This window comes from Salmo salar, chromosome ssa20 (assembly GCF_905237065.1).
Source record: "Salmo salar chromosome ssa20, Ssal_v3.1, whole genome shotgun sequence".
NCBI lineage: Eukaryota > Metazoa > Chordata > Actinopteri > Salmoniformes > Salmonidae > Salmo > Salmo salar.
In genome coordinates this window covers 73365729-73390254 of record NC_059461.1, presented here as the reverse complement: position 1 = coordinate 73390254, position 24526 = coordinate 73365729, and the positions used below count along the sequence as shown (strand labels likewise).

General features: G+C 42.8%; 1 protein-coding gene and 1 non-coding gene across 3 annotated transcripts; both read left to right on the top strand.

Annotated features, from left to right (window-relative positions):
- Positions 1–66: 66 nt before the first annotated feature.
- On the top strand, positions 67–24526 carry alp3 (alkaline phosphatase 3). Of its 2 annotated transcripts, none has more exons than XM_045703919.1 (11): positions 67–232; positions 15825–15941; positions 16096–16211; positions 16511–16685; positions 17528–17700; positions 19689–19829; positions 20254–20323; positions 20655–20789; positions 21774–21965; positions 23271–23387; positions 23989–24526. In XM_045703919.1, exons 1-11 carry the CDS (start codon positions 163–165, stop codon positions 24300–24302), a joined length of 1620 nt encoding a protein of 539 aa, XP_045559875.1. In that variant the 5' UTR covers positions 67–162; the 3' UTR covers positions 24303–24526. The 2 variants fall into 2 exon arrangements, with proteins under 2 accessions (XP_045559875.1, XP_045559874.1); XM_045703918.1 differs by lacking the exon at positions 67–232 and adding an exon at positions 1667–1871.
- Positions 3249–3319, top strand: trnag-gcc (transfer RNA glycine (anticodon GCC)). Its single transcript has one exon. It is a non-coding gene; the product is annotated as a tRNA-Gly (tRNA).

The following is a 24526-nucleotide window of genomic DNA, read 5'->3' as shown; positions in this document are numbered from 1 at the left end:
GGAGATCACAAAGATACTAAATGGTGTGTGGCCTATGGTCACTATCAGTCAGTTTTATGACATCCCATTACAAATTATTTATGGCCGGGGAGGGCTAGAATATATTCTTCTGTTGCACTGAGGGATGATCAGAGAGAATAACTGTCCTCTTTAGACATCATCATGGAAACTCAGAAATGGTCCATCGTGGCCCTGTGTCTGCTGGGGGTTTTGGGTTCAACCACCGTCAAAGGTAAAAGACCTGCCAGACACACATTTACTCTGGATGGTCACCTGACCTGACTTAGCTCATCTCCTGCTATTCTCATCGACTTACTTCTAGACAATCACTATTACTTTCTTCTGAGTTTTGTTTGTAATTATATTCACTCTTTTCATTGGTTTCTAGGGTCCTAATCTCCTCTCACTCCATCATCATACTCTCTCTCTCACCTCATCTCACTTCTCCTACTCTTCCCTCTGCTTGATCTCCTCTCACTTGTCTTAAACTTCTGAACTCTTAATTCCCTCTGTCTCTCTTCTCTCTCACCTCGTTAAACAAGTTCTCCTAATCTGCCAAAACATCAAAGTACGAAACAACTACTATCTGCAGTCCTAATTGAAACCCATGACAATATGTAATTGAAGCCCTGTCTGTAACCTCCTATCGATAGTATATTACGGTAGCCTTCTATCCATAGTATATTACTGTAGCCTCCTATCTACAGTATGTTACGGTAGCCTTCTATCTACAATATGTTACAGTAGTCTCCTATCTATAGTATATTACTGTAGCCTCCTATCTACAGTATGCTACGGTAGCCTTCTATCTACAGTATGTCACGGTAGCCTTCTATCTACAGTATGTTACAGTAGTCTCCTATCTATAGTATATTACTGTAGCCTCCTATCTACAGTATGCTACGGTAGCCTTCTATCTACAGTATGTTACGGTAGCCTTCTATCTACAGTATGTTGCGGTAGCCTCCTATCTACAGTATGTTACTGTAGCCTCCTGTCTACAGTATGTTACGGTAGCCTCCTATCTACAGTATGTTGCTGTAGTCTCCTATCTACAGTATGTTACTGTAGCCTCCTATCTACAGTATGTTACAGTAAACTCTGTCGTGGAAAATTGCAAGATTATGTTATAACGCTTGTATTGTATTATAATGATTGTTTTATTCGACAGAATATAGTATTCTGTTAACTATTGTGTGTGTTTTACTGAGGATGAGCCTCTGAGATAGCACTGACAGAGGAGATTTACGATGTCTTTGGGTAATAAAGCCTGAAGAGCATTCCAGAGAACATGAGCTAATGGTTCGTTCTATATTGTACCAGGGAGAGACGGTTCCAGTTTGGAGTAGGAGGACCAGACACTGGTCTATACAATGAACACTGTTGATACAGCAGTTACTGTCTGCTATGTTTAATAGATATCTTACATACAAATCTTAACCTTGTGACCATTCTATGTATCTGTTGTTCGTCATGTACGTTGAGAGGGGTGTATCTTGGCTATAAAAGATTTTTGTACTTTTGTGTTGTCACTTTTCAATGGCGCATCATCGTAAGTCAAGTGTTATTGCAAAGCTCTTATCATTAAAGATGTAGTTTAAGTATAACTCTGACTGGTGTGTGAAGTTTAACTCTCCTCATTTGGTAATGCAGAAATTAGCCACCACATTTGGCGACGAGGATGGGATGTGAATCTTCACTTGGTTACCACTCCCGACGATCTGGGCAAATCGTGCACGCGGGATCCCTCAAACTTGGGATCTCCGGGAAACCACACTTCGGGAACGAAGCAGATGGACCAACCTTTGATCTGAGAGGCAGTGAGCCGAGTGGATACCACATCTCAAACTTAGTTTTTTTTAAAGAAAGAGGTGAGCAAAACACACTTGAAGTCAAGTTTTTAGAAAAGCCTCTGTTACGTGAGCTCTGAGTGTGTATTCCTTTGTGAGGGGGGCACCTTGGAGGCGTAAGCTGGGCCGAGTTAGAGGAGAGTAATCTGAGAGTTTACGGACTCAAAGATACTCTGCCACTGGTCGGTTGCGGGCGACCTAGAGCCGCCCTGACACTGAATTGATCACAGTGGGGATTGGTGCGGTCTGTGAGGGTGAGGGGCCAGGGTGACTGTGTTCTGTGTGAAACATGGTACTTGGTGAAGCCCTATTGGAAGAAGGACCTCGTTCTGAAAGTGTCTGTGTGACCATCAGAGGTGGTGAATTCCAATTATTTTAAATGTGCTAGCCAGGTATGCCCTGGGTTACTCTGTGTGAGTATTTTGTTTTGGGACCACTAGGTAATCTTTGTAGGAGCGTTCTGTGTGAGCGGGGTAGGTTGACTCTGTGTGGGTAACCTTTCACTTATGTTCTGATGTTCTGTGTGGACATCTGACCAGTTCTGTGTGAGCATCTGACCAATCTTTTGTGGGTGATCCTTAAAGTTCTGTGTGAGTACCTAAGAATTTCTAACGTTTTATATGGAGTCTGTGAATATATGAAAATATGATCAATTGTATGTGTGTATAATCGATTACTAGAGATTTGATAAAGTAATGCTGAGAATATAATTAGATACAATTTAAACCACCCATTCGTAGACGTACTTAGGTTTTGAGTTGGTATCTTTAATGGATAATTTGATAAAGAGTAGGTTTTAAGCACTATTAAGCTGTCTAAAAAAATCTGGGCAATTGTGTTCTAGAAACTGATTGGAGTGTGTCCACTTTTCGTTAATTTACCTTAACAATGAAACTAGAAAATTCTTATTGGATTATCTCCGTCTGGGTACAACATTTGAAATCAAACTGCCCTCCCTTAAGGTCTGAAAATGTTTTATTTTTTCTTCCCAGTATGAGTGGAGTTGCTGGATTTATTGAATAAACTTTTTTCATAAAGTTAGAGCGAATTAAGATGGAATCTCGACGTAATTTATAATGTCATACAAAGCCTAGGGTATCCATCAAACTAATTATCATTGCGTGATTAATGTAAAGTAATTGAAATACGTTGCATGAGAAAACATAATCTACTTTTATTGAAAGGCGCAAGATCTGTTTCCTAGTCAATGAATGTCGATTTTACTCTTTGACTGCTAATCTATTCATTTGGCATGTGAGAATCATCGCCGGATTAATGCTTCGACCTTTAAATTAGGGCTATTTTCTGGGAATTGTCTCGGTAGTACGTGCCTAATTTTACCATTACAGACAATTGTAAAGTCGGTGTATTTGCGTGGGAGTCTTAGTCATTTAAATAGCATTGGTGGTTCAGTGGTAGAATTCTCGCCTGCCATGCGAGAGGCCTGGGTTCGTTTCCCGGCCAATGCACCAATTGACTAAAATCTGGGTTTCTGATTGTAATTCAACTATTAGTATGTTTTGCCTGGAAAGATATGGTCGCTAGTGTTTGTTTAAGATATAAACTAAACGTTTTAATAGCTTGTTTAGTATTAAATAAAGAGACTAATTCATTCAACATAAATAGTGGAGAGTTTTTTTTTCAAAAGTATTATTCACCTCGTAAAGCTATCGCCAGTTTTGTACAACGCGACTCAGACCAGAGCATACCGGACCTATTTTCTCTCCATATCCCCGAATTTCTACCGCAAGCTCTGGACATTTACACCTGGATCTTGCAGCTAACTAGCTGCTATCCGAGTAACTATTGGCTAACGTCGATTCCGGAGCAAACACCAATTATCGGAGCAAGCCAGCTGAAGAGTTCCATCAGCCACTCCTGGGCTACAATCACCTATCCGGACCCGTTTTACTGCCGATGCTGAGCCCCACCAGGCCTTCACGACTGGACTACCAATGTTATCTGCCCGAGGGAGTTATTCAACTGGCCCCTCCATCGCAACGTAACCTGAACGCCCATCTGCTAACTGCGGCCCGCTAATCGTTAGCTGTCTTGAGCATATCGGCTGCTATCTGAACAGGTCTATCAAACAATCTTCTTGGGCCACTATAACTAGAACTATTTCGACAATTGGATTGGTCCCCTCTACCACACGGAACCCACTAATCTACCGACGGAAACGCACGGGGTGGCTAAAAACAGACCTCCATCTTCTGCTAGCTTGCTACCCATGGCTCGGCTAGCTGTCTGAATCGCCGTGACCCCAACCAACCTCACTACTCACTGGACCCTTATGATCACTCGGCTAAGCATGCCTCTCCTTAATGTCAATATGCCGTGTCCATTTCTGTTCTGGTTAGTGTTTATTGGCTTAGTTCACTGTAGAGCCTCTAGCCCTGCTCATTATACCTTATCCAACCCTTCAGTTCCACCACCCACACATGCGATGACATCACCTGGTTTCAATGATGTTTCTAGAGACAATATCTCTCTCATCATCACTCAATGCCTAGGTTTACCTCCACTGTATTCACATCCTACCATACCTTTGTCTGTACACTATACCTTGACTTGTTGACTTGACTTGTTGCACCCTCGACAACTACTATGATTATTATTATTTGACCATGCTGGTCATTTATGAACATTTGAACATCTAGGCCATGTGCTGTTATAATCTCCACCCGGCACAGCCAGAAGAGGACTGGCCACCCCTCATAGCCTGGTTCCTCTCTAGGTTTCTTCCTAGGTTTTGGCCTTTCTAGGGAGTTTTTCCTAGCCACCGTGCTTCTACACCTGCATTGCTTGCTGTTTGGGGTTTTAGGCTGGGTTTCTGTACAGCACTTTGAGATATCAGCTGATGTAAGAAGGGCTATATAAATACATTTCATTTGATTTGAATCTATTTTATCGCCCCCAGAAACCTGCTCCTTTCACTTATCCTACTCCTCCTCTGTTCCTCTGGCGATGTAGAGGTGAATCCAGGCCCTGCAGTGCCTAGTGTCGTGGACGAATCAGAATTAGTTGAGTAACATAGATAATTAAGATGTTTTATTAGTATAATATGCTTATTTGAGGTACTTGTCATTAGAAAGTGTCCATTGGACTCTGGTGTCTTTTCAGTTGCACGTCTACCTTAGCTGGGGCTCAGACACTTTGGGCCCAGAGAGGGGAGAGGTCAGATTTGTCGTCATGGGAATGTGTCTTTACTTATTCTTAAACCATGTGAAGGGATGGCGTGATTAATGGGGAACCAATGACTTGTCTTCACAATGTCTGTGAGCAAGTCACTCCCTCCTTTTCTTTATTGTGGGGAGGATTATGGCAGTAAATGGACCCTTGTATGTCCTCTCTTAGATCTCGCACTTATCCTGTGATAATATATGGCCTAGAGGCTCACTCCCCAGTCAGCCTGTCCAGGAGTAGGGTCAAGAGGGGGTTTGCTTGAGATGGGAGTATCTAGAGTTGACAATTGATATATGCCATTGGATGAAATTGTGTTTTTGTTCTATACCGTACCAGGGAGGGACGGTTCTAAGGAGACCAGATACTGGGCTATTCAATGAACCAGGTTTACATAGCAGTTACTGTCTGCTGTGTTTTATGGATATCTGTCATACAAAACTTAACCTTTGTGAACTGTTACTAAGTATCTGTGGTTTGTCAAGATCTCTGTAGCCATTGTGTAACTACCTCATTCGATGGTTCATTCGAGAGAGTGCATTATTGGGGGTCAAGTACTTTTGCAAAAGTATCTTAAGTATTAAAGATGTAGTTTAACTCAGACTGGTGTGTTTGTAACTCTTCTCATTTGGTAATGCAGAAATTAGCCACCACACTAGCTCCACTCATATTCCCCAGGCGCTCTCTTTTGATGATTTCTGTAATCGTAATAGCCTTGGTTTCATGCATGTTAACATTAGAAGCCTCCTCCCTAAGTTTTTTTTATTCACTGCTTTAGCACACTCTGCCAACCCGGAAATCTTAGCCGTGTCTGAATCCTGGCTTAGGAAAACCACCAATAACTCTGAAATCTCCATCCCTAACTACAACATTTTCAGACAAGATACAATGGCCAAAGGGGGCAGTGTTGCAATATACTGCAGAGAGAGCCTGCAGAGTTCTATCCAGGTCTGCACCCAAACAATTTGAACTTCTACTTTTAAAAATCCACCTCTCCAAAAACAAGTCTCTCACCATTGCCGCCTGCTACAGACCACCCTCTGACCCCAGCTGTGCTCTGGATACCATATGTGAACTGATTGCCCCCCATATATCTTCAGAGCTCGTGCTGCTAGGTGACCTAAACTGTGTCACCTACTTAACACCCCGGCCATCCGACAATCTAAGCTTGATGCCCTCAATCTCACACAAATTATCAATGAACCTACCAGGTACAACCCCAATGCCGTAAACACGGGCACCCTCATAGATATCACCCTAACTAACTTGCCCTCTAAATAAACCTCTGCTGTTTTCAACCAAGATCTCAGCGATCACTGCCTCATTGCCTGCATCCGTAATGGGTCAGCTGTCAAACGACCTCCACTCATCACTATCAAACACTCCCTGAAACACTTCAGTGAGCAGGCCTTTCTAATCGACCTGGCCCGGGTATCCTGGAAGGATATCGACCTCATCCCGTCAGTAGAGGATGCCTGGTTATTTTTTTTAAATGCCTTCCTCACAATCTTAAATAAGCATGCCCCATTCAATAATTTTTTAACCAGGAACAGATATAGCCCTTGGTTCTCTCCAGACCTGACTGCCCTTAACCAACACAAAAACATCCTGTGGTGTTCTGCATTAGCATCGAACAGCCCCCGTGAAATACAACTTTTTAGGGAAGTTAGAAACCAATATACCACAGGCAGTTAGAAAAGCCAAGGCTAGCTTTTTCAAGCAGAAATTTGCTTCCTGCAACACAAACTCAAAAAAGTTCTGGGACATTGTATAGTCCATGGAGAATAAGAGCACCTCCTCCCAGCTGCCCACTGCACTGAGGATAGGAAACTCTGTCACCACCGATAAATCCACTATAATTGAGAATTTCAATAAGCATTTTACTACGGCTGGCCATGCTTTCCACCTGGCCACCCCTACCCCGGTCAACAGCACTGCACCCCCCACAGCAACTCGCCCAAGCCTTCCCCATTTCTCCTTCTCCCTAATCCAGTCAGCTGATGTTCTGAAAGAGCTGCAAAATCTGGACCCCCACAAATCAGCGGGGCTAGACAATCTGGACCCTTTCTAAAATTATCTGCCGAAATTGTTGCAACCCCTATTACTAGCCTGTTCAACCTCTCTTTTGTGTCGTCTGAGATTCCCAAAGATTGGAAAGCAGCTGCGGTCATCCCCCTCTTGAAAGGGGGGACACTCTTGACCCAAACTGCTTCAGACCTATATCTATCCTACCCTGCCTTTCTAAGGTCTTCGAAAGCCAAGTTAACAAACAGATCACCGACCATTTCGAATCCCACCATACCTTCTCCGCTATGCAATCTGGTTTCCGAGCTGGTCATGGGTGCACCTCAGCCACGCTCAAGGTCCTAAACGATATCTTAACTGCCATCGATAAGAAACAGTACTGTGTAGCCGTATTCATTGACCTGGCCAAGGCTTTCGACTCTGTCAATCAGCACATCCTCATCGGCAGACTCAACAGCCTTGGTTTCTCAAATGATTGCCTCGACTGGTTCACCAACTACTTCTCTGATAGAGTTCAGTGTGTCAAATCTGAGGGCCTGTTGTCCGGGCCTCTGGCAGTCTCTATGGGGGTGCCACAGGGTTCAATTCTTGGGCCGACTCTCTTCTCTGTATATATCAATGATGTCGCTCTTGCTGCTGGTGAGTCTGATCCACCTCTACGCAGATGACACCATTCTGTATACTTCTGGCCCTGCTTTGGACACTGTGTTAACAACCCTCCAGACGAGCTTCAATGCCATACAACTCTCCTTCCGTGGCCTCCAACTGCTCTTAAATACAAGTAAAACTGAATGCATGCTCTTCAACCGATCGCTGCCTGCACCTGCCCGCCCATCCAGCATCACTACTCTGGACGGTTCTGACTTAGAATATGTGGACAACTACAAATACCTAGGTGTCTGGTTAGACTGTAAACTCTCCTTCCAGACTCACATAAAACATCTCCAATCCATAGTTAAACCTAGAATTGGCTTCCTATTTTGCAACAAAGCATCCTTCACTCATGCTGCCAAACATACCCTCGTAAAACTGACCATCTTACCGATCCTCGACTTTGGCGATGTCATTTACAAAATAGCCTCCAACACCCTACTCAACAAATTGGATGTAGTCTATCACAGTGCCATCCGTTTTGTCACCAAAGCCCCATATACTACCCACCACTGTGACCTGTACGCTCTCGTTGGCTGGCCCTCACTTCATACTCGTCGCCAAACCCACTGGCTCCAGGTCATCTACAAGACCCTGTTAGGTAAACTCCTGCCTTATCTCTGCTCGCTGGTCACCATAGCTGCACCCACCCATAGCACGTGTTCCAGCAGGTATATCTCACTTGTCACCCCCAAAGCCAATTCCTCCTTTGGACACCTCTCCTTCCAGTTCTCTGCTGCCAATGACTGGAACGAACTACAAAAATCTCTGAAACTGGAAACACTTATCTCCCTCACTAGCTTTAAGCACCAGCTGTCAGAGCAGCTCACAGATCACTGCATCTGTACATAGCCCATCTATAAATAGCCCAAACAACTACCTCTTCCCTTACTTTATTTATTTATTTATTTTGCTCCTTTGCACCCCAGTATTTCTACTTTGCCCACTCATCTACAGTCAAATCTACCATTCCAGTTGTTTAATTGCTATATTGTATTTACTTCGCCACCATGGACTATTTATTTCCTTTACCTCCCTTATCTCACCTCATTTGCTCACATTGTATATGGACTTATTTTTCTACTGTATTATTGACTGTATGTTTGTTTTACTCCATGTGTAACTCTGTGTTGTTGTATGTGTCGAACTGCTTTGCTTTATCTTGGCCAGGTCGCAGTTGTAAATGAGAACTTGTTCTCAACTTGCCTACCTGGTTAAATAAAGGTGAAATAAATAAATAAGGTAATTGTGATAGAGTTGTGCCCACCGAAATGTGTTTTTTATTCTTATGGATTGACTGATGTATTTTATAAATTTGGCGCTTTACATGTTATTTTTAAAGTCTTGGACATTTCATAAGTGTTAAGCCGAAAGAGAAGAGAAAGTTGTAAAGTTTGGTTTTAATCTTACGATAGAGGTAAGGCAGAACGTTGCTTGAGTAGGGGTTATATTTTTGACTAATGGTAAGGATAGGAGAGTTGGTTGTGCGCGCTGGGCTATATTTGGCTGTAAGGGATTCAGGTGTGAATAAGGAAACATTTTGTGATAATGTATTCTGATGATTGTTGCTTGGTTTATTGTTTAGGTAACACCAGTGAATTTGAGCAGGAAGTTAATGTATTCTAACATTATAATCTGTTTCCATTACGTGGAACAATGTCAGGTCATTAAAGTGGATTGCAGTTTGACTTTATTTTTATTTTTACAGGGACAGTGCAAATGAATCACAGTTGTGTGTGTGTCTAATGGCAGGGTATTCCAGACATTGGAAGCTCTCACACTGAAAACAGATTGACTAAAGGTGCTTTTCCTTAAGGGAACTATACAGTCATCTCTCATGGCGGACCTTGTGGATCTGCTGCCATAAGGTTTGGGTTTTCTGTTTAACAAAAGTACTGAGTGGAGGGCAGGAGTTTATAACTTTCTATAGCTATTGGGCTTCCTATCAAGCACTTTGAGAGCCTGTTTGCAGACAGACTGAATGGGTTTTAATGTTGTACAGCAAGCTTGGGCCAAACTAGTAAAGTAGTATGTTAAGTGGGGGAGTATCATAGATTTGAAGTATAGTTTTGTTACCTCTGTAGTCAAACAATTTCATAAGTTTTGGAAATTAGCTAGGTTGAATTTGGTTATTTGAGTTATCTTTTTCATTTGCTTTTTAAAAGAGAGGTTGGAATCAAGTATGATGCCATGGTACTTAAAATCAGATACCACCTGGAGCTTCTCCCCAGACACATAGACATCTGTCTCAGGGGCATCAGTTGTTTTCTTTGTGAGGAACATGCTGACTGTCTTTTTTTATTGAAATGCAAACAGTCCCTGAGCAACTTTGTCATCTGAACCATTACAGTAGTGAGTTCTTGTGTAGCTTGTTGTTTGTTATTTGCATGCATTTATCACTGTATCATCTGCATACATTGGAACTTCAGACCCTGTACAGACAGAAGGAAGATCATTAATGTACGAGCTGAACAGTATTGACCTTTGGGGAATGAAAACATTGTAGATATGAGTGGAAAAAAGTTCACTTTGACTCTTTACGCTGAGACAGCACCAACTTTTAAAGATTTTAGATTTGTTAAACGACAGGTTTGTTTTTACTACCTTTATGCAACAGGTTGAAATGATTAGATTGCTGGAAAGGGGTTATGGGTTTGTTTACTGTTTATTGTTTATTTTAGGTGTTGATTTTACTTAATTAAACATTGTGTTATCTGATGTGTTTGAGTAGGATTCTTTCTTCCGGGACGGATGGAAGTTACCTAAAGTATGTATGTTAAAGGAGACATGGGAGAACACGTCTCAAACTACATTTTATTAAATGCCTTGATTGAATTTCACTGATTCCTTACGCTGAGAAATTTCCTACATTTGCGATAGAGGGCATTGCCTTTAACTAAGGGTAGGCTGCTAAGTCTATTTTCCTATGACTAAATGGGATTCCATAATTTTTCTTTGTGGAGTTTTTCAGAGTAGTGATTTTAATTTGATTATGTTATTTGAAATTTTGTTTTATCTTTTGACCAGTAGTAGTGTTTTTTTTATACATTACTCTCATGGAGAGGTATGTGTTCAAAATTGGGGGGGATTCAGTCCTTTGACGTTTTGGATTGAAGTTTACACACCTTGAGTGATATGTGAAGGAGTGTATTGTTGTGTTTGTTCTGTTCTATTCCTGATGGGTTATAGGTCTAACTTCCTGATTTTGTGGCTCTGCGATGGAGTTGACAGTGTGATGGGAAGTATAAGCCAATTTGAAAGAATAGTTTCAATAGAATGTGTTGTTATTCTCTTTGAATAATGTTTAGACATTTGTATTAAGAATAATTGGTAAAAGTAATAATTTATCATGTAGTTAATGAACTGAACTAAACTGTTCTGATCTGTTCTTTCGAGTTTATCATGAAAAGTGACATCAGACGGTATCTTAATGCATGGAAGAGATAATTGGACCGAACAGTGTGTTTACCTCAAACCCCCTCTAACTGGCTGAAGAAGAGTGACAAAGGCGTTGAATGTCCGCACCACTTCTACCGAGAGAAAGGAGCCGAGCCAGAAATCGGTGTACAGTATCCGATCTAAGCTATCAACTGCTTTTCTCTCATGTTTTTCTCAGGAGTGTGAGAGGAGTGAGCATGGGGAGAGATCTGTTCTAAACTCTTATGTTGCTGTTATACTGGTTGACGAATGGACAAGACATAATGGGTGGTAAAGGTGAGACATTGAAATTGGGACATTATCATGGGCCGTCCACTTTGAACTGTAAAGCTATCTGAAGAAGAACGAAGAGGACGCCAGAAGAATCAGTGCCTGGAGGAGGGGGTTGGTCAACTGTGCCCAAAACGGTTTAGACTTTTGGGGTATCAGGTTGATTGTAGAGGTCTACACCACGTAAAATTATAGTAATTTGGATTAAGAATGCATTGAGATACTGATCTGTATTATAATCGTGATAAAAAAGTTAATAGTAGAATTATGGGATAATTATACTGGATGTTAATATGTACATTCTGCCAATGTTGATGTGTGTTTAAATTGAGTTTTTACTTTGAGTGATAGGACCAATTTGAATCACTGAGCAATGTCATTTTAAAATTTTGGTTGGATAATTAACTGGGTTCTAATTATGATTTTATTTGGAAATTGAATGATTTTAAAACTGAAGGATTGATTTGAGTTGAGTATGTTAATATCTATATGAGTGAAGCAATTAATGTATTAGGGATTGATTGTTTTGATTGTTATGAACTAAAGATGTTGACGCTATTATAAGCATGCCATGGTGAATGCCATGGGTGAACTCTGATCTGGAGAGTGAAACTGATCCTAATCTATTGGATCAATAGGCAGTGCCTTATAAATAGTGGAATCATGATGTTTGTCTTGGGTGATGTTCATTAGGCACCAAGGGGATACATTTTATTTTAACTAGGAGTCACTACCTGGATTTGTCCAACACGATATGCTAATTTTAGTTTATGGGATGGAAATAGTCATTTCCAACATACTATGCTGATCCATTGGAGTGTGATAGATAACGAAACCTTATTTTATTAAACTCCATTGTTGCATGCACTGCATTATGCATTAATTATGTGCTTTTCACTGTTTATGGAAAATATAGCTTTGAATCTCATAAACTGTATATGCATTTTTAGTTTTTCTTCGTTGGTTCGTGCAGGTGACTGTGTATCATGACCTTCCCAGACAAATTGCAAGAGTGCTTAGAAAATGTGTTGGGGGTTTGAATGAGGCTGAGTTAGTGTTGTGGAAGCTGGTCATGTGAAGGAACCCCATGCAATGAGTTATTGTTATGTGATTTTTGGTTTATGTAGAATATATGTATTTTCTAAGTGAAAGAATGTTCTTAAATCTTGTAATTTTCTTTTAAGTTGAGAAGATTCTCAAAATGGGGGAGATGTCGTGGAAAATTGCAAGATTATCTTATAATGCTTGTATTGTATTATAATGGTGGTTTTATTCGACAGAATAGAGTATTCTGTTAACTATTGTGTGTGTTTTACTGAGGATGAGCCTCTGAGATAGCACTGACAGAGGAGATTTACGATGTCTTTGGGTAATAAAGCCTGAAGAGCATTCCAGAGAACATGAGCTAATGGTTCTGTTCTATACCGTACCAGGGAGAGACGGTTCCAGTTTGGAGTAGGAGGACCAGACACTGGTCTATACAATGAAAACTGTTGATACAGCAGTGGCTGTCTGCTATGTTTTATAGATATCTTTCATACAAAACTTAACCTTGTGACCATTCTATGTATCTGTTGTTCGTCATGTACGTTGAGAAGGGCGTATCTTGGCTATAAAAGATCTTTGTACTTTTGTGTTGTCACTTTCAATGGTGCATCATTGAAAGTCAAGTGTTATTGCAAAGCTCTTATCGTTAAAGATGTAGGTTTAAGTATAACTCTGACTGGTGGGTGAAGTTTGTAACTCTCCTCATTTGGTAATGCAGAAATTAGCCACCACAACTCCTATCTACAGTATGTTACTGTAGCCTCCTATCTACAGTATGTTACTGTAGCCTCCTATATACAGTATGTTACTGTAGCCTCCTGTCTACAATATGTTACTGTAGCCTCCTGTCTACAATATGTTACTGTAGCCTCCTGTCTACAGTATGTTACTGTAGCCTCCTATCTACAGTATGTTACTGTAGCCTCCTATATACAGTATGTCACTGTAGCCTCCTGTCTACAATATGTTACTGTAGCCTCCTATCTACAGTATGTTACTGTAGCCTCCTATCTACAGTATGTTACTGTAGCCTCCTATCTACAGTATGTTACTGTAGCCTCCTATCTACAGTATGTTACTATAGCCTCCTATCTACAGTATGTTACTGTTGCCTCCTATCTACAGTATGTTACTGTAGCTTCCTGTCTACAGTATGTTACTGTAGCCTCCTGTCTACAGTATGTAACTCTAGCCTCCTATCCACAGTATGTTACTGTTGCCTCCTATCTACAGTATGTTACAGTAGCCTCCTATCTACAGTATGTTACGGTACCCTCCTATCTACAGTATGTCACTGTAGCCTCCTGTCTACAATATGTTACTGTAGCCTCCTATCTACAGTATGTTACTGTAGCCTCCTATCTACAGTATGTTACTGTAGCCTCCTATCTACAGTATGTTACTGTAGCCTCCTATCTACAGTATGTTACTATAGCCTCCTATCTACAGTATGTTACTGTTGCCTCCTATCTACAGTATGTTACTGTAGCTTCCTGTCTACAGTATGTTACTGTAGCCTCCTGTCTACAGTATGTTACTCTAGCCTCCTATCTACAGTATGTTACTGTTGCCTCCTATCTACAGTATGTTACAGTAGCCTCCTATCTACAGTATGTTACGGTAGCCTCCTATCTACAGTATGTTACGGTAGCCTCCTATCTACAGTATATTACTCTAGCCTTCTATCTACAGTATGTTACGGTAGCCTCCTATCTACAGTATGTTACGGTAGCCTCCTATCTACAGTATGTTACGGTAGCCTCCTATCTACAGTATGTTACGGTACCCTCCTATCTACAGTATGTTACGGTAGCCTCCTATCTACAGTATGTTACGGTAGCCTCCTATCTACAGTATGTTACGGTAGCCTCCTATCTACAGTATGTTACTGTAGCCTCCTATCTACAGTATGTTACTGTAGCCTCCTATATACAGTATGTTACTGTAGCCTCCTGTCTACAATATGTTACTGTAGACTCCTATCTACAGTATGTTACTGTAGCCTCCTATATACAGTATGTCACTGTAGCCGCCTGTCTACAATATGTTACTGTAGCCTCCTATCTACAGTATGTTACTGTAGCCTCCTATCTACAGTATGTTACTGTAGCCTCCTATCTACAGTATGTTACTGTAGCCTCCTATCTACAGTATGTTACTGTAGCTTCCTGTCTACAATATGTTACTCTAGCCTATTTACAGTATGTTACAGTAGCCTCCTATCTACAGTATGTTACTGTTGCCTCCTGTCTACAGTATGTTACTGTAGCCTCCTGTCTACAGTATGTTACTCTAGCCTCCTATCTACAGTATGTTACTGTTGCCTCCTATCTACAGTATGTTACAGTAGCCTCCTATCTACAGTATGTTACGGTAGCCTCCTATCTACAGTATGATTCTGTAGCCTCCTATCTACAGTATCTTTAGCTGAAGGAGATAAAAGACCAGGCAAGTGAAGTATGATAGTCGTCACTACATGTCTCATGGAGCCTGACCAAAGACCAGTCCATAGAGTGTTCATCTCTATCCCCTCTGATCTCTCTCTCTCATACAGTATGTTACTGTTGCCTCCTATCTACAGTATGTTACTGTTGCCTCCTATCTACAGTATGTTGCGGTAGCCTCCTATCTACAGTATGTTGCGGTAACCTCCTATCTACAGTATGTTACTGTAGCCTCCTATCTACAGTATGTTATGGTAGCCTCCTATCTACAGTATGTTACTGTAGCCTCCTATCTACAGTATGTTACTGTAGCCTCCTATCTACAGTATGTTACTGTAGCCTCCTATCTACAGTATGTTACTGTAGCCTCCTATCTACAGTATGTTACTGTAGCCTCCTATCTACAGTATGCTACTGTAGCCTCCTATCTACAGTATGTTACTGTAGCCTCCTATCTACAGTATGTTACGGTAGCCTCCTATCTACAGTATGTTACTGTAGCCTTCTATCTACAGTATGTTACGGTACCCTCCTATCTACAGTATGTTACAGTAGCCGCCTATCTACAGTATGTTATGGTAGCCTCCTATCTACAGTATGTTACGGTAGCCTCCTATCTACAGTATCTTTAGCTGAAGGACATAAAAGACCAGGCAAGTGAAGTATGATAGTCGTCACTACATGTCTCATGGAGCCTGACCAAAGACCAGTCCATAGAGTGTTCATCTCTATCCCCTCTGATCTCTCTCTCTCACACATACACTCTCTCAAAGTAGATTATATCAAATATTACAGAAGTTAAAACATTTTTATATTCCTGAAATGTTTGCTCTGTGTAAGTTTTGAGAGCTAGAGGAGTTCAGATAAGTGTGTTTTAGATATGTATGTTGATGAGAAGTATGTGTCTCTGGCCCAGTTGAGGAGGAGAACCCAGAGTTCTGGAGAGCCCAGGGTGCCAAGGCTTTGCAGGCGGCGCTGAACATGAAGTTGAACACCAATGTGGCCAAAAACATCATGCTCTTCCTGGGTGACGGTGAGTGACCAATCACCGTCCAAACCTCACAGTGGTGTATTAAACGTATCCAAATCTTACATAACAAATACAATGAGTGAAACTATTCTAATTCACCAGTTACAGTCCAGTTCAACCCCAGTGTGACCTATTTCTCTGTGCCATTCCCCCCAAGGTATGGGCATTACCACCATCACAGCAGCTCGAATCCTCAAGGGCCAGATGCACAACCAGTCTGGAGAGGAGACAGTGATGACCATGGATACTTTCCCCCATGCAGGCCTCCTCAAGGTACATAAACAAACAAACAAAGCTTCAAATACATACATTAACATGCATAGAGATACCCACAGAGATTACACTTTGTTTGATGTGCAGCTGCAACCATGGCTACCTCTTTCAGAGGAAGAGATTGTCTGTTGTGTATTGATGTGTATAATGATGTATGTATGAGGTGCAAGCTCATGCGTACATATGTGTAATGTGTACTTATGCATTGATGTTTGATGTCCTGATGCAGGTGTGTAGTTTATTCATGTGTATTCTTTTCTATCCCTTAATGTCTGCATGTACTGTCTGTCTGTGTGCAGACGTACAGTGTTGACTTCCAGATCCCTGACAGTTCATCCACAGCCACAGCCTACCTGTGTGGTGTTAAGACCAACCTGAACACGGTTGGGGTGAACGCTGCCGCACGCAATGGAATCTGCAAGACCCAGAAGGGCAACGAGGTCACCTCTATTCTCAAGTGGGCCAAAGATGCTGGTAGGAACCATATCTCTGTCCAACTTCCCACATCACTAGGGCCCCGAGTTTGTCCTGATCCAGTTGACTTACCAGGAAAACCTTACTACCAATAACTAGGGTGCAGAGTTTGTCCTGATGCAGTTGACTTACCAGGAAAACCTTACAGACGATAACTAGGGTCCAGAGTTTTTCCTGGACACGTTATATAATCAGGTGGGTGTTAGATACCGATACAAAACACTAATAAACACAAGAGAGATAACAGTTGGCTAGATGTTCAGTTGAGTCCATAAGGACCACCAGTAGCTGTTGGCTGGAGTCTGGTTTCTTTGGTGATCAAGTGTTGTGGCCTGGTGTAATACTGAGCTGCTGATGGAGGCAGGAGAATGTTACCTTGACTGTTATCATGTTCCCTTATCACCAACAATAAATATTTCATAACTCCCAGCTCCACAGCCCTGACCCTTACACAGGAGGCTGATATCCCTTCAGAGAGAGAGATTAAAAGCAACCGTGTGTTTGATAGAGAGAACAATATAGAAAGCGCTTCCAGCAGCAGTAAAACTGATGAATTACTTGCTTTGAATTACTTGTAAATATTCAAATTTCAATGCCGTATAATGCGATATCTGACACAAAAACACAGCCACATGGCTATATCACACATTATATATACAGTAAGTATTCAAACCAAGGGGGATTATTTTGATAGTGGACAAGGTTTGACGGAAAACCTTCCCCTGACCCTCTCCCTCCCTCCTTCCTTTCTGACTTCCTCCTCTCCCACCCTCCTTTTTTCCTTACCTCTCACTCTCCCTCACCTCACACTCTTCCTCCTTCCCTCCCTCATTCCCTCCTAGGTAAATCCGTTGGCATCGTCACGACAACGCGGGTCCAGCATGCAACTCCTGCCACAACCTATGCCCACAGTGCCAGCAGGAAGTGGTACAGCGATGCAGACATGCCCGCCTCTGCCAAGAAAGAAGGATGCACAGACATTGCCTCTCAGCTCCTAAACAACACTGACATTGATGTGAGCAGTCAAAACCCCTCTGTTGACCCAGAGAGTTATTGTTATTCATGGTCTCTGTTTCTCTATTGACCCAGAGAGTTATTGTTATTCATGACCTCTGTTTCTCTATTGACCCAGAGAGTTATTGTTATTCATGACCTCTCAGTTCCTCTATTGACCCAGAGAGTTATTGTTATTCATGACCTCTGTTTCTCTATTGACCCAGAGAGTTATTGTTATTCATGACCTCTCAGCTCCTCTATTGACTCAGAGAGTTATTGTTATTCATGTCCTCTCAGTTTCTCTATTGACCCAGAGAGTTATTGTTATTCATGACCTCTGTTCCTCTATTGACTCAGAGAGTTATTGTTATTCATGACCTCTCAGCTCCTCTATTGACCCAGAGAGTTATTGTTATTCATGTCCTCTCAGTTTCTCTATTGACCCAGAGAGTTATTGTTATTCATGGCCTCTGTTTCTCTATTGACCCAGAGAGTTATTGTTATTCATGACCTCTCAGTTTCTCTATTGACCCAGAGAGTTATTGTTATTCATGAACTCAGTTTCTCTATTGACCCAGAGAGTTATTGTTATTCATGACCTCTGTTTCTCTATTGACCCAGAGAGTTATTGTTATTCATGACCTCTCAGCTTCTCTATTGACCCAGAGAGTTATTGTTATTCATGAACTCTGTTTCTCTATTGACCCAGAGAGTTATTGTTATTCATGAACTCTGTTTCTCTATTGACCCAGAGAGTTATTGTTATTCATGAACTCTGTTTCTCTATTGACCCAGAGAGTTATTGTTATTCATGACCTCTCAGCTCCTCTATTGACCCAGAGAGTTATTGTTATTCATGAACTCTCAGTTTCTCTATTGACCCAGAGAGTTATTGTTATTCATGTCCTCTCAGTTTCTCTATTGACCCAGAGAGTTATTGTTATTCATGAACTCTGTTTCTCTATTGACCCAGAGAGTTATTGTTATTCATGACCTCTCAGTTCCTCTATTGACCCAGAGAGTTATTGTTATTCATGACCTCTCAGCTCCTCTATTGACCCAGAGAGTTATTGTTATTCATGACCTCTCAGCTCCTCTATTGACCCAGAGAGTTATTGTTATTCATGTCCTCTCAGTTTCTCTATTGACCCAGAGAGTTATTGTTATTCATGACCTCTCAGTTTCTCTGTTGACCCAGAGAGTTATTGTTATTCATGACCTCTCAGTTTCTCTATTGACCCAGAGAGTTATTGTTATTCATGAACTCTGTTTCTCTATTGACCCAGAGAGTTATTGTTATTCATGACCTCTCAGCTCCTCTATTGACCCAGAGAGTTATTGTTATTCATGGCCTCTGTTTCTCTATTGACTCAGAGAGTTATTGTTATTCATGACCTCTCAGCTCCTCTATTGACCCAGAGAGTTGTTGTTATTCATGACCTCTCAGTTTCTCTATTGACCCAGATAGTTATTGTTATTCATGAACTCTGTTTCTCTATTGACCCAGAGAGTTATTGTTATTCATGAACTCAGTTTCTCTATTGACCCAGAGAGTTATTGTTATTCATGAACTCAGTTTCTCTATTGACCCAGAGAGTTATTGTTATTCATGACCTCTCAGCGCCTCTATTGACCCAGAGAGTTATTGTTATTCATGACCTCTCAGTTTCTCTATTGACCCAGAGAGTTATTGTTATTCATGACCTCTCAGTTTCTCTATTGACCCAGAGAGTTATTGTTATTCATGACCTCTCAGTTTCTCTATTGACCCAGAGAGTTATTGTTATTCATGAACTCTGTTTCTCTATTGACCCAGATATTTATTGTTATTCAGTAGTCATTGATGAAGGTGAGCCTGAGACTATGACTAAAGAGAATGTCATTAGGTCTGAAATCTGAAGGTCAAGTCTGTGGTGAATCTGGTTGAGGGCAAGCTGATTGCCTCAGTTGTTATTGTTATTCAATACCAACCCTGACCATGAACATGAATGATGTGTCCGTCTCCAGGTGATCATCGGCGGGGGGAGGAAGTACATGACCCCTAAGGGCACCTGGGACCCAGAGTATCCCCGAGACCTGGCCTCCAGTGGCAAGAGACAGGACGGACGCCATCTCATCTCTGACTGGCAGAAGATGAAAGTCGGAAAGGTAGATAGAGAAAAAAAACTATGGAACAACAAATTGACACACAACATTGGTTACATTCAGAAACAAAATTGCCCAAAGACGTGAATTCAGACTGCCCCTCTCCTTCTTTCTTTCTTTCTTTCTTTCTTTCTTTCTTTCTTTCTTTCTTTCTTTCTTTCTTTCTTTCTTTCTTTCTTTCTTTCTTTCTTTCTTTCTTTCTTTCTTTCTGTCTGTCTGTCTGTCTGTCTGTCTGTCTGTCTGTCTGTCTGTCTGTCTGTCTGTCTGTCTGTCTGTCTGTCTGTCTGTCTGTCTGTCTGTCTGTCTGTCTGTCTGTCTGTCTGTCTGTCTGTCTGTCTGTCTGTCTGTCTGTCTGTCTGTCTGTCTGTCTGTCTGTCTGTCTGTCTGTCTGTCTGTCTGTCTGTCTGTCTGTCTGTCTGTGTGACAGGTGGCTCGTTACGTGTGGAACAGGACTGACTTTGACGCTGTGGACCCTGACACCACTGACTACCTTATGGGTAAATGATTGTAGTATTCTGTCAATTCTTCTGTGTATTCTGGAAAGCTGAGTATTTGAAGGTCACAGCAAACATTACTGCTGATTCTTACTGTATATCAATAGACACTGGGGTGTCCTTGGTTCTTTCACTTTCTTACACTTTGGAATAGAGTTCCTCATCCTGCCTTACCTGTTCCTACATCACTTAGGCTACATATATGTATTGTGAATATTGACTAAGCTGATACTGACCCATTTTATCACACATTTACACGGGCTGAAGCGCATTGAGTACACTCTTCCTGTTCTACAACCTTCTTTTCTTACCTGATCAACCCTGTTCTCTGTAGCCCTGTTTGAGCCTGGAGATCTGCGCTTCGACGTGGAGAGAGACCCCACCATGGACCCTTCCATCGCTGAGACCACAGAAAAGGCCATCCGCATCCTCAGCAAAAACCCCAAGGGATTTTTCCTCCTGGTAGAAGGTGAGCAAAGGGTTAACCAAGCTGTCAGTCAATGAATCCATCCATCAACCCAATCTCAACAAGTTCCTCCTTAACATAGGTGCACGGTTGTTGTTAAAATACAATCAATCTATTGATCGAATAATCACACCACTTGCTTATATAACTGAACACCAACATGCATTGGTTTCAAAGTGTGTACCCGTATTTCTGGATCCTGAGGCAATACAGAGGTTGGTTAGTTGCTGTTCTGATGCGTGCCTCTCAGCAAGATGATTAGGGACTGCAGTACACTACATGTATCTGCAGACTGCAGTAGGATCCGCATGTAGTACCTGCATGTGTTTTCAGCAGTGTGAGGAGGGGGAACATTATGTTGGAAAGGGGGGGATACCTCGTCAGTTGTACAACTAAATGCCTTCAACTGAAATGTGTCTTTCGCATTTAACCCAACCCCTCAGAGAGGTGCGGGGCCTAATACGGGACACGACTGTTCCACAGCGGTGGCTCTTGGGCCCAGGCCCTCATCCATCCTACCTTCAATCTGAGGCACCACCCTTGGACCTGATTGTGCTGTTGAGCGTCTTGCATCTTCAACAATGGGTTTTAAATAACACATCGCAGCAGGCTTTAAATAGAGCTGGGCATATGGTGCACCGTACCCTCTCCTCCTGCTCCCTGGGAACCCAACATATTAGCCCCACTCCTCTCCACTTTCTGACTGCACTGATAAGAGAACAGCAGCTAGGTTGGTTTTACTTGGCTAAGTAACACTTGTAGTAGTGTCATTTCAACTTTATTTCAACATTCCTCCAATGTTATTAGTGTTCTTTTTATTTGAATACCAGGAGCCAGTGGTTCCTTGTCCCTTTTATACACAGACCTAGGTTCAGTTTACCTTCCCCCGATCTTAACCTTAAATCATTAAAGATGACACCAAAATACTGCGCTTAGATCAGTGTTTATGGGTAACTTCATCCTTGTCTTTCTCTGTATGTGTGTCAGGTGGACGTATCGACCAGGGCCACCATGCCAGCAGAGCCTCCATGGCGTTGCACGAAACGGTTGCCTTTGACAATGCTGTCGCCAAGGGCCTGGAGCTGACCAATGAGGAGGAGACTCTCACCCTGGTGACAGCTGACCACTCCCACGCCTTCACCTTCAATGGATACCCCTTTAGAGGGCAAAGCATTCTGGGTAAGCAACGACCTCACAGAAACAACTTTCTGTATGGATTATGGTTTATGTTTTCCCCATAGAGTTAGAGTTGGTTACTTTAGTAATCATTGTGATTATAGGGATTTTTCACTACAGTGTTTATATAGTTAAAGGAATGTTTGGTCAACTTTTTTTGCTGGTTCCATGATTAGAAGTTTGGGTCAGGTCATGCTAAATTGATGAAACCAATAGTCATGTTGCATTGGTTTAGTAATGCTCTTATGTAGTGAAGCAGTAAGAATCTCTCCCCCCTTTACACACACACCCCTCTGTGGACAGGACGTCCTCATTCTGCCTCCTCTCCCCCCACCTTCCTGCTCTGCACCCCCCTTCCCCAAGGTGTCACTCCTCACAGCTGTGATGACATCAGAGGAGGTGGTGGTGTGCTCCACTAGACGGCCTCAGCCTCCGTCTGGGAGACGCTACTGGCACTTAGACATTTCCTCTCCCCTGCAATTACAGAGGAAAACAAACAGCTTAGATCACTCCCTAACCTCCCCTCTCTGCCTCTCTCTCCCTCCCCTCTCTGCCTCTCTCTACCTCCCCTCTCTACCTCTCTCTCCCTCCCCTCTCTGCCTCTCTCTACCTCCCCTCTCTGCCTCTCTCTACCTCCCCTCTCTGCCTCTCTCTACCTCCCCTCTCTACCTCTCTCTCCCTCCCCTCTCTGCCTTTCTCTCCCTCCCCTCTCTGCCTCTCTCTCCCTCTCCTCTCTGCCTCTCTCTCCCTCTCCTCTCTGCCTCTCTCTCCCTCCCTTCTCTGCCTCTCCCTCCCTTCTCTGCCTCTCTTTCCCTCCCCTTTCTGCCTCTCTCCCTCTATCGCTCCTTCTATGAGACTCTCCAGCGTTCAGGCCTCCTCCCTCTCCTCTCCTCCCTCCCTCCCTCTGCCTCTCCCTCTCTCTCTGTGGCTCCCCATTGTTCAGCCCTCTCTCCCTCCCTCCATCCATCCATCACTCTCTCTCTCTCTCTCTCTCTCTCTCTCTCTCCCTGTGGCCCCCCACTGGTCCAGCCTCCCAGGTCTTGGTGATTAATGCAGTAGTGAAACACTGAGCAGTTCATCAGTAGGGGCTGGAAAGTCTAATATCTCATCTGTCTGGAGACAACCTGCTCGACCCCTAGCTCCCCTGGGACACGCTCCTCCTCTCTTACTGTGTGTGTCTGTCTGTCTGTCTGTCTGTCTGTCTGTCTGTCTGTCTGTCTGTCTGTCTGTCTGTCTGTCTGTCTGTCTGTCTGTCTGTCTGTAAGACCTTTACATTGTGATTCATCCGGCTGTGTGTCTCTCTCACAGGGAAATCTCCTCTGTATGGGAAGGATATGCTGCCTTACACAACTCTGATGTACGGAAACGGCCCTGGATACAAAGTCATAGACAACAAGCGCCCTGACATCCGTAATGTGGATACACGTAAGAAACCAAAACTATGTTCTGTTCTTGTAAAGCGTTCCTCTCTGTACTCTCCTCCCTTCACCTGTAGCTTTCCTCTCTGTACTCTCCTCCCTTCACCTGTAGCTTTCCTCTCTGTACTCTCCTCCCTTCACCTGTAGCTTTCCTCTCTGTACTCTCCTCCCTTCACCTGTAGCGTTCCTCTCTGTACTCTCCTCCCTTCACCTGTAGCTTTCCTCTCTGTACTCTCCTCCCTTCACCTGTAGCTTTCCTCTCTGTACTCTCCTCCCTTCACCTGTAGCTTTCCTCTCTGTACTCTCCTCCCTTCACCTGTAGCTTTCCTCTCTGTACTCTCCTCCCTTCACCTGTAGCTTTCCTCTCTGTACTCTCCTCCCTTCACCTGTAGCGTTCCTCTCTGTACTCTCCTCCCTTCACCTGTAGCTTTCCTCTCTGTACTCTCCTCCCTTCACCTGTAGCTTTCCTCTCTGTACTCTCCTCCCTTCACCTGTAGCTTTCCTCTCTGTACTCTCCTCCCTTCACCTGTGGCCTTCTTGATAAATATCCCTCCTGCAGAATGTTTATCTCTCTAGTCCGTATTCACATATTTATTCACCTTGGTCAGAGTCGAAGGACTACGTGCAGCTGTCTGCGGTGCCCCTGGACACTGAGACCCATGGTGGGGAAGATGTGGCAGTGCTGGCCCGCGGCCCCATGGCACACCTCTTCCACGGGGTCCAGGAGCAGAGTTACCTGGCCCACGCCATGGCCTACGCTGGCTGTGTGGGACGGGACCTCAGGCACTGTGAAAGTAGACCTCAACACACCAATACCAAGAGGATCCTCGTCACTACTACTGATGATGATAGGAACAGTGCACCATCCCAGGTGTCCTCCATCTCTCTGGTTACTGCCCTACTGGCTGCCGTGCTGCACTGAGAGTCCGGTGGAGGTGGAGAAGAGGGAGGGAGAGAAAGAGAGAATGAAGGCAGAATGAAAGAGGTCCATTTGTTTTGCTACTCCTCTTCAACAAAAAAGTGCTCTGTACCAAAATGATTTTGTCAAATTATGTAAATTATGACAATACTCCTAATTTGTATATGTTTATATTTAAATAAATAATATATTTGTTTCTAATAAACAGTATATGGACTAGAAGATAA